Source organism: Eurytemora carolleeae, unplaced genomic scaffold (genome assembly GCF_000591075.1).
Source record: "Eurytemora carolleeae unplaced genomic scaffold, Eaff_2.0 scaffold685, whole genome shotgun sequence".
Classification (NCBI taxonomy): Eukaryota; Metazoa; Arthropoda; class Copepoda; order Calanoida; family Temoridae; genus Eurytemora; species Eurytemora carolleeae.
The window spans coordinates 53,381-64,815 of record NW_019396592.1 but is presented as its reverse complement, the minus strand read 5'-3'; the positions used below and the strand labels follow the sequence as shown (position 1 = coordinate 64,815).

The 11,435-nt window shown below is 32.1% G+C and overlaps 1 protein-coding gene across 1 annotated transcript in view; it reads left to right on the top strand.

Moving 5' to 3' along the window:
• Positions 1-11,435, top strand: part of LOC111706016 (teneurin-a) — a 102,610-nt gene that overhangs the window by 54,538 nt on the left and 36,637 nt on the right. The window contains exons 19-24 of the mRNA XM_023478751.1: positions 116-230; positions 2,899-2,964; positions 3,948-3,997; positions 8,794-8,849; positions 9,634-9,725; positions 10,814-10,882. Coding sequence (XP_023334519.1) covers positions 116-230; positions 2,899-2,964; positions 3,948-3,997; positions 8,794-8,849; positions 9,634-9,725; positions 10,814-10,882 — 448 coding nt within the window. The remainder of the gene's footprint in view (positions 1-115; positions 231-2,898; positions 2,965-3,947; positions 3,998-8,793; positions 8,850-9,633; positions 9,726-10,813; positions 10,883-11,435) is intronic.

Below are 11,435 nucleotides of genomic sequence, written 5' to 3'. Positions count from 1 at the left end.
TTTCTCTCTTTTATTCGTCCCCCCTCCCACCTCTCTATTAACTAAACTCTCCTCATCCCAAGAATTTATCTTCTCTTGTATTGAAATAAAATTCTGATTGCCGTACACTGTACAGGAAAATATGTGGATATCCTCCTGTTTACCAGACTGTACAGGACATGGTACATATAACATGAGTGCCGGTACATGTTCTTGCACTACGGGATGGACTGGTCAATACTGTAATATAAGTAAGTGCTTAAATTAATCTTATATTTTTGCAAATAGATTATCAAGTACAATTGGTGGCAACAGAGAAAAGGACCAATTATACACGACGTCATAAGTGTCAAATATAACAAGGAAAAAAACTGAATTGACACTTGTGACGTCAGAATACAGCTGTACTGAGAATGTACAAATTCTACGTTGCCATCTTTTGTACTTAACGATCTATGTGTATTTTTGTAATATTTGAATAAATTATTTTATTATACTATTGTAAATAGTTGTAAGTTACTGCAGCTAATATCAACCATGTAGTTACCAGCACAAAGTTAGCTTCTATCCTGTCACTTATGTCGTCACTTTTGTAAGTGCCAAAAAAAATTTGGATTTTGTTACTAAATACGATCCTAGAGGTAAAATACAATAGTATTGGTAAGGTGAAGTTGAGGGTGAGTATGTGAGTGTGTGTATGTGAGGGTGTGTATGTGAGTGTGTGTATGTATGAAAGAAACCTATTTGTCAGTTTAGTGAGTCCCTCGGGGTTTGGAGAGGACCTCGTTATAGAAGGAGGGGGGGGGGGGGGGGGGGAGAATGTCATTTTATTTTCACCATTTGCCTTCTTTTAAATTTCTATAAGAGTATTTTTTATTTACTTGTTACTCATGTAATTGAAGGATTTCTATGTATACATACTCTAAGGTTTGAATTGAAGGTATTCTATTTTAATACATGCTCTGAGTTGAATGGTGATGAATTGTAGAGTTTAATTTTGAGATTGAAAACCTGTGTTTATGAGAAGGAACACGGAATAGGATTTAATCAACTAGAGATATATACTGTTGAAACGAAGGAAGCAGGGGGAGGAGATAATGGATAAGATTAAAGGGACTGTAAACGTAATTTCAAGTGACCCTTTATGCAAGAATGGCAATTCCCGATATACAAAGGTACCCTTGACACCTTAATCTGATAAATAATGGGGAAGATATTGTTGTTTTTCTAGGGTTAAACGTGTTTAATTCCTACTTGTCATTATGCTTACAGTTACAGTCCATTTACGGGGTAGAAATATTAAGTGTTTTACAATTTAAAAAAGAAGGGGTGAGTAAGGTGCAGAGGGTTTGAAAGAAGGCGAGGTAATTTTATGAGGGGTGAGGTGAGTGAGGGAAGAGCAGTGTAAAGTGAGTTAAGGGCGTGGTAAGGTGAGGAAATGGGGCTGGTAAGGGTAATCAAGGGGCCGAATTAAGATTAAGAGGGTGAAGTAAAGTGAGGAAAGGGGGCGGGGTAAAGTGAGGTAATGGGGGAATTATTTGCAAACAGGGGGAATTATGTTTAAAAGGTTAGGATTAAAAGATAATTGTAAAAACATGTATTACGCTTTTATAACAACTTGTTATCGTAAAATTAATCCCAACAGCGTGGATTATACTTTTCAAAATATTACTAAATCAGTTTATAAATTATGAGTTAAAGGGTTGCCTAAAAAACAAACATACTTTAAAGTCAACCTTAAACTCGTTGAATATGAAGATTTGAAGGTAGAATTTGGTCTAATAATTTTAATGATATTATATATAGTTACTTTCTCAAAGAAATAACATTCATATCTGCCAGGAAACTGTAAAGTAAAAAGATGGAAAAATGTAGGATTTACATCTGCCAGGAAACTGTAAAGTAAAAAGATGGAAAAATGTAGGATTTATATCTGCCAGGAAATGTAAAGTAAAAAGATGGAAAAATGTAGGATTTACTCTCAGAAATTTTAGAATCAATGGAAATTTTCGAACATTACTTTGTAAAGTGCTGGTTGTAACTTTGACCTGTATTTAAATAAGATTTTAGATTATTTAGAATATTAAGTCTTTTAAGTCTAATTGTGTATTAAGAATATGGAGTCTTTTAAGTCTTTTAAAGGGACTGAAAACTAAAATTTCAAGTAGCTCTTCATTTGTAGAATAGCATGCTCGACTCACAACGTTATCCTTAAAACCTTGGTTGATCAAGAATTATAAGATATCCAAAATCTTCTCTTATTGTCAGTTGCGGAAACAATGGAGGAATTGTCAGAATTATATAATGTATATCTTCCACATTATTAATTATTATTATTTATATAAATCCCACTCTTAAAATGTGAGGTCACTTGAAAAATTAGAATTCCACAGTCTCTATCAGGGAAAGGGGGAGAGAGAGAAAGTACCATGAGATGAATAGATTGGTCCCTTATGGTTCTAGTACCCCCATGGGGAAAATTTAACTTACGGTGTCCTTAGCATTTGTCCAGAACCTGGGGGAATACGACCGAATCTAGTGAAAAAAATATCAAACCCATCACGCGGATTTAACGGGCTTTCTCTCTTTTATTCGTTTTGGTCGGTATATACGTTTAAAACGAGAAAAAATAACAGACAACTGCGTAAGTTAAAGATTGTGGAATTATGACGAACAAGTGATTAAGAAAATACCGAAAGCATCTCGCCCTGGTTATTCCGGGATACCGTAAAACTGAGTTTTACAAATGAGGTATGGCAACTTTGCAGATATCTAGGTTTTTTTTCATAAATATAGCGTCTCTTCTGAAAAATCAAGGTGAACGATAGACAAAACACCATAAAAGAAAATGGAGCATATTCTTCTGGAAAAAAGAGGAACAAAGTAAAATGGATTTTTTATTTATTTTTTATTCTTCAGGTTCTTGTTCCTTGGATTGTGGAGTTAACGGTGAATGTCTAGGGTCTGCTTGTGCTTGTAAACCTGGTGAGTAATCAGTAATCAACCTTTAAAGGGACTGTCAACTAAATTTCAAGTGGAAATCCATTTTTGAGTTTTACTGAATTTTACAATCACATCATGCAAACGTTTATGTGAACAATAAATAGATATTGTTGAAATTTCTAAATTAAATTTAGTCAAATTCTGGACTTTGTCACTGCTACATAATATTACAAGGGGTTTAAATTTGTGAAAATTGGTGTTTATCTATATACAAAATATAAAATAAACCATAATACAAATACATATACCATATACCATATACCATATACAAAATTCAACAACAATTATTTTTTTTTTGTATCTTGTCTTCATGATGTGATAGGTCAAGGTTATAATGCAAGGAAATTTAATTGCAGTTGCGTATAATCTGTGTACATATTAAAACCAGTTCTTTCTGGGCGGAATTTGTAAACAAGAATAGATGCATCAATGTTCGTTTAATATCCGAGGAGGTTAAAAACATTAAATTTTCAGAATTTTGAATTTTGATAATTCACATAATAGTTTCCTATGACCAGAATATTTCATTGATTTTTATGTGAAAAATGGATCCTATGTCAGGCTTCGACATCCGTCTTGTGTTTACATTACCGCCCAGAGACAGTACACTGCAGTACAAAAGATGCTTAGTGCTTACACCTCTGAAATAACTTTCCTTGTATTATAACCTTAGCCTAAGTCAGGTTTTAAATTAACTAAATTAGAAATAATTGAAACTAACAACAAAGGGTTACTCTAGCAGCTAACTCGTAAGAAAGAGTAAGAAATTGAGAATTAAGAAAATGTAAATAGGAACTTACCAAAGTCTAAAACAAAACAGAATGTTATGATAATCTAATAACTATTTGAATCTTAAACCTTCTTAAGAGAAAAGCTTTTCTTCCTATGAAAGAAATGAACTTTTGCATTTTAATGCGCAGAGAGAAAATGAACAATATATTCATTAAACAAATTTTTATTATCAGGTTGGGAGGGATATAGATGTGAGATGAAATCATGTAGTTCGTCCTGTCAGGCAAACATTTCACAAATGATAATAAACAGCTAATAAACAGATAATAAACAGCTAATAACCTAAGTATAAACAGTTGATGAACAGATTATAAATAGCTGATAAACATAATTATAATTATATAATTATAATTATAATTAAAAGATAATAAACAACTGATGAACGAAGTATAAACAGTTAATAAACAGCTGATTAACAGATAAAAACTGATAAACAGCATATTCAAAGATTAGAGTCCAAAAACCCAGAAATTTTTAGATAGGTAAATATTAAAATAAAAAATGATAAATTAATTAAAATCTTAACGCAATTGCCATATTGGACACTTCTGAACAGAACTGTTTACTGAAAAGTTTTTAAAATCCATGAAATCCGGGAAAAGCTCGACGATGATTTTGACATAAATGATCGATTAGATCAGTCTCTAAATATTAGCTTAATTGTTTAGATCTGCATAATGTGGAGATTTATGCTTGATTCTGAGATTTACTTCACAACACAAACGTTTTTAACTTCTGATTTTACAAACTAAACCCTGCTGGATAAAAAAAATTAATTTTGAATCATCAAATGTTACACAATTAGGCTTGAAAGATAAGATAGTTAGAAAATTAGAGTTTTAGGCAAGTGTTCAGTTACTTTTCCGTGTTTATTTAAGCAGTAGGCAGTATACATACATGTTGAACATTGTTGAATAAAATTTTATAAAATTTGTATTCTTGTCACGAAAATACAACAATTTTGCAACTATGGACTCAGCAGGAGTTGGGGGGGGGATATACAGTACCCGGATGAGGGGGGGGGGTAATGCGGGAATCTGAATTAAACCTGCTTTCAGATTTAATATTTTTCATTTTGATAAAATGTACCACATTTGACAAGATTGAATAAAATCAACAATTTTTAAGAGATTTTTTTTTAAAATCATTTAAATAAATTTTTATTAGAAACTTATTTCTGTTTCATTCACATAATTTTAATATTTATTTTTAATAAAAAATATTTTCATTGGAACTATAAGATGCTTCACTCTCCACTTACACTCGCTTTTCTATCGTTCAATGTACTTCAGATCACTGCAGTACACACAGGAAGCTTTGTAAACTTTATAAAATATAATGTAAAATCACGAATCAACGAATCAAATGAATTTTCGTAAAAATTTGACACAGTTTTAAATAAATTTCTCGAGACAGGAACATCAGATAGATAGGTACAAATGTGAATCGGGCATGATCTTTAAGGAGGTCACTCGAAATTATAATGACTGATCATTAACAAAAGGAGAACCAATAAATGGGTTTTAACTAAATTATTTGGCTGTTCTATTTCAAAAACCGTAAACATTATTTACCCCCCCCCCCACTCATCCCCAGTATTTAGATTCATTAGCTGAGTTTATATTCTAGTAGTAGAGAACTGGAAATTAGGGAAGTTTAGAGAATTCAACCTGTATTCGATAAGACTGCATTCAATGAGATGGAGTTCAACAACAAACATTTTAAAGTAACACAAACTTACATAGTGTTCTTTACTGTAGATATAATTTCAGCTCAAGTCATCCTCCATTGATGGCATGTCCGGTTCTCTACGTTCCCTTAAGTATGAGTTAGACATCCATGTTTTTGTTTTTAAAAAACTGAGTATTTTCATTCATCATGAATTGCAAATATTTTCACCAGTTTTTTCAAAGAAGGGTTGAAAATGCCTCTAAATTAAAATAAATTTCATTGAAGTTTGAAATCCAAATCCTTTTCTTTAAGAGCTTTAAAAAGTTGAAATTCTTAAATGCAAAAGTTTTGCTTGTCATCTTTGAAAACTGATTTTCCTTAAAGAATTTAACTTTGATTAGTAAAAATAAAAAGCTTTAAAAATTAAATATAGAAAGTAAAAACTTCAAATATAGTTAAAATTTTTATTGGAATTTTAGGCATCTCTTGAGAGGATTTCTCTGGAACCTCCCCCCCCCACTCCAATAGGGTTAACCATGTTTCTGTGGACAGTCTCTGAACTTGTTTCCGAGTTCTCCTAGTGTCACATAAATAGGTTTAGATGTGTCAAACCTGACTCAGTAAATATCTTTATTTATCGTGACGTTATTGGTAAAACTTGGCCTGTTCACACACAAATATCAGGATTCGAAAGTTTACAAATCAAAAATAAAGTACAGTGATAACCAGAAAGCTATGGAATCTAAAGATGACTTTTAGAATTAATTAAACAGTCCAATGAGCATGAGACAGAGTGCCGTGTAAACAGACCCATTTGACCAATTTCAAGATTTAACAAGTCTCAGTATGGTACCAGCAGGTCTTTTGTTTCCTATGAGTAGCTGACCAACCACGACTAAGGCACTGCAAATAGGCTGGTTGGGTCTATTTGACACTGACATTACCAAACTCAATAACATAAAGATTTTTTGTACGGAATAGCCATTTTGGCTTTAAGTCCGTATGGCACATTTTTCTCCGGGCGTCGAAATAAATAATGATTTAGAAAAAATATTCCGTTTTACGGCATTTTAGAACCAAAAGTTTTTTACCAAATGTTTTACTAAAGCGAGATACGCCTTATTTTAGTTTTTTATACGTTTAAACGTTTAAACAAGAATCTAGATTTCTCAGTTTCTCTTATTAAGTTTTTACTAACGTTATAAATTCACAAAGTTAATTTTAATTGCACACATGTAAATGTAAATCTAACTTGATAAAGGTTTACGAGTTAAACTTAGCACATAACTTGTTGCAAACTTTAACTCGGTGTTTATTAAAGTTTACAGACTCCTTGGTTTAGCAAACATACCCATATTGTGGAGGATATTTAAAGGAACTGTTAGCAAATATACACATACTAGAAATTCAAGGCGATCGCGCCCTTCTTTCTAGCCTTAGAGGGCGCTTCGCGCCCATCTTCTAAATTAGTTGTGAACATGTTCTCTTTGTGTACATCGTAAAACAAAATAAAAATAATTCGCGGATTTTCACAAAAAATTTCGCGGATTTTCAAAATTTTTAAAAATTTAATGACGATCGAATTTTGATGGAGACAAATATTTGAAATTTTTATTTTTCATAAACCTTCCCTGGGGTCCCTAGATGTCCCACAAAAAATTTGAGCCCGATCGATTCAGCCGTTTTGACGTTTATTGGATACAAACAAACAAACAAACAAACAGACAGACAGACAAACAGACAAGCCAAATTTATATATAGATTGTGGAGGATATTTAAAGGAACTGTTAGCAAACATACACATATTGTGGAGGATATTCAAAGGAACTGTTAGCATATATACACATATTGTGGAGGATATTTAAAGGAACTGTTAGCAAATATACCCATATTGTGGAGAATATTTAAAGGAACTGTTAGCATATATTGTGGAGGATATTTAAAGGAACTGTTAGCAAATATACACATATTGTGGAGGATATTTAAAGGAACTGTCAGCAAATATACCCATATTGTGGAGGATATGTAAAGGAACTGTTTGCAAATATACACATATTGTGGAGGATATTTAAAGGAACTGTTAGCAAATAAACTCATATTGTGGAGGATATTTAAAGGAACTGTTTGCAAATATCCACATATTGTGGAGGATATCTTTGAGACTGTCAACACAAAAATGTCTGCAGAAAGTTCGGTACTTAAAATAAAACGACTTTTCATGAAGAATTGATTAGACCATAATTAAGTCTCACCAGCATGCATTAAATTTCTTTCTACAGGCATTGATAATAAAGATAGTTTTGAGTTTTTATCTTTAAATTAAAGCATTGTACCTCTTACGCTAAACCCACTCTTTTTTCTATAGATTACAGAACTGATACATCTTTCCCGGAACCCGTTCTTTTCTTTAAATCAGTTATCTCCTTCTATTCTATAAATTAAAGCACTGTACATTGTTCAAACAAATCCTAATTTAAGTTTAAAATAGAATATACATTAATTAAAATGTTTTACTGCCAGGACCCTAGGAGAATAAGATTTGTTAAAGGAACTGTACAAACGAAGTTTTAAACGATGTCTGATTATTAATGTACCTTTTAAATTTTTATCCTATCAATAATGTGAGAGATATTGTACATTTTCTAGCTTTGTTTAATTGTTAATTTGTAAATTGTTTAATTCTGACAGTTCTTCAATTGTTTCAGCAGCCGAAACCCACTTTAGCAAAGAAACCACGATTGAAAAAAAATCTTCTTTTTAAGAAAATAACAAGGATATCATTTATAAGTATCAGACTGAGCTGTACTGTTGGAAACTACAAGAGAATCGCTGGAACGCCTACAGTCTCTTTAAATGTTTTACTTTCCTAGACTAAAATGTGTTAAGATGGGATTTTCTCTGTTGAGTTTGTTGAATTGATGTTGACACAACTCCTTGGAAATCTATTTCAAACTCATTGAAAACTCTGCTCGACACAATATATATTTTAAGTAAAATACACACTTTTAAACACGAAAATCTTAAAGATATCTTATATTGGTTTGGTTTGGAAACTTTATTCAAAATGGTTTGGTTTGAAAACTCTGTTTTTTTTAAATGGTTTTGTCAGGAAACTCTGTTTTAAAATGGTTTAGTCAGGAAACTCTGTTTTGAAATGGTTTGGTCCGGAAACTCTGTTTTGAAATGGTTTGGTATGAAAACTCTGTTTTGAAATGGGTTGGTCAGGAAACTCTGTTTTATAATGGTTTGGTTTGGAAATTCTGTTTTTAAATGGTTTGGACAGGAAACTCTGTTTTTATCATGGTTTGGTTTGGAAACTCTATTTTGAAACGGTTTGGTTTGGAACAGGAGCATGGAGAATGCAGGAATGGAACCTGTCTCTGCAGAGAAGGATGGAATGGCAGGTTGGTAGATTTAATTCTTTAAGGGACTATTGGCATAATTCTAAAAGACCCTTTATTTAATGCCACCAACGAATTACAGGGACTGTCAGTATCATCATTGTTCTTAAAGACCCTTTATTTAACGCGTCCAATTAATTAAAGAACTGTAAACATAATTCTAAAAGACCCATTATTCAACGCCACTAACGAATAACAACGGTAACATTTAAAGGTGCTGTAAATCCCCAACATTTTGAATGTATGAGTCGCTTTAAATACCGCTAACAGTCCCTTAAATCTGGTTTGTTTCATTCTTTTTATTGTCCACAATAAAAGTTTTCGAACTGATTGTGTAAGTGCACTGACATCAAATATATCAAATCTATTCAAACTAAATGGATCAAATAATCAGACAAAGTAGAAAAATATTAATGTGTAATGAACTAAAAAACAACATATTTGAAATCAAAGTCAATAAGGAACTGAAAACTTTCTAGAAATCTAAATTTTTTAATCATTTAAATCACCTGATGTTATATTTTAAATTATGAGTTTTGCTAGATCAAGTTGTTAAAGTTTGAAATATCAAAGGGTTTTCATTTTAAGGTTGCAGAGATATGGGTAAAAGAATTTTAGAGTTTGTAACAAGTGTTCATTTCCTTTTTCAAAAAGACTAAGAGCTATTGATTGTCATTAAAGAGTTTAAAAGAAGTTTTTAAAAGAAATTTTACTTTTGTTAAAACACTGAAATGTCATCTAATTATTTTGAAAATATGGAAATTTCTAACCAAGTTTTATAATTTAGAAATTGTGGATTGGAAGGATGTGAAAAGAACTGTTTCGGAAATGGAGATTGTTTACTGAATGATGGAGAATATTCCTGCACTTGTAAATCAGGTATAATGACCCCCCCCCCCCCCCCCCCCCCCCCCCCCCCCACACCCTGTCCGAAAATCAAAATAGGGTTATGATTGAAAGCCAAGGTCTAAACTTTTTATCAAATCCGTTCAAAACACGCAGAGTCAGTTCTACAACCCCGAGGGGTCGTCCTATTTCTTTCTATCAATTCTTTACAATCTTTTTACGGATTAATCCTGAATTAGTCGAAGGTTTTATTCGTTGAGCAGGCTAAGACAATTTGTACATATTATAAAATTTGGTACATAATTGTATTGGAAATAAGTAAACTCAGTTTTATTTACTTTTAGACATTAGATGTAGAGGGCGGGAGGTGAAACTTTTTAAATTTCTGTCAATTATCAATTTATCGGGTTGGTTGCTTCTGGACTTCTAAAAAGCATTTGATATTCTAAGATTTATCATACACTTTCAAAGCATTACATTATGTACATTACCTGTTTATCAATTGTACAGTACACCTTAGATTGTTGTCTACAGTACACTTCTTAATCAACTATTTCAATCAAGGAAATTTAATTGGTTGCGATTAACATCCTCACATGAGAAAGCTTTTACATAAAATGCGCGACTTTATCATCAGTAATGAACTTCGTTATTGCATATCTTAATCAGTAATTGGTCAAATAAAATTGCAATTCTATTTTTATATTTGTCTTAAACCTACAATTATGAAAGGGACTGTAGATATAATAATTCACTTGACCCTCACTCTCCACTAAACCGCGCTATTTCTTCGTCCAGAGTACTGCACTACACGCAGACAGCTTAGTTGAGGGTGGCCATTTTTTAGAGTGAAACCCTTGAAACTTTGCTCTGTGGCAAATTGAAACGATATCGTTGTTTTTTATCATGAAAAGTGTAAATTCAGACAATTTGTTTGATGGGATCTTTGCAGAAATCCACAAGTTATTGTGACCAAAAAAAAATTATTTTGTGACCAGAAAAATATATATACCGGGTTACCAACAAAGGAAGATCCTGAGAAGATGTCCCAAAACTCTTAAAGTTTTAATGTTTAGGTTCTACCTTCCTTGATCCTTTTATTTATCTCAATTTTTTTCAAGGCTGGACAGGAGAGCACTGTAACTTGAAAACAGAAACTGAATGTCAAGACGGATTGGACAACGACAAAGGTAAGCATATTGTTATAACTTGTAGCTAAAATACAATAGTGTGTCAAAAAAAACGCTGATAAGGTTTTTTTTATTTTTTTTTTGTATTTCTACTCTCCCAGAGGAATTGAGTCTTTTTCTCAAATTCAAATTGTCTGATCCCTATGTCTTTAAACTTTGCTGGTGTAAACTTTTGGCATTTCAAACTTAGATTACTTGACAGACCTAATACAATTCATAGTTTGGAATATCTCCGGTCTACGCCATTGGGTTGTAAAGATAAAATTAGAGTTTGTGGCAAAGACTCAATTCCTTTTCAGACTTTTGAGAAATGCATTACTAGGCCTCAATTTCGCGTAGTTATTCTAGTTTGGGACACCCTGTTGAACAAACCATATGGTAATCATAGAACGGCAGGAGAGGTAGAAATAGGAAAAAATGGACAAAACAGAACAGAAAATCTGTTTACGGAGAGGTTAAGAAGATAAATGTAATTTATTATTATGGCAAATTCAAAATTATGATCTTATTCTATAAACAGAAATGTTAATCATCGGTTTTTATCATAACAAAC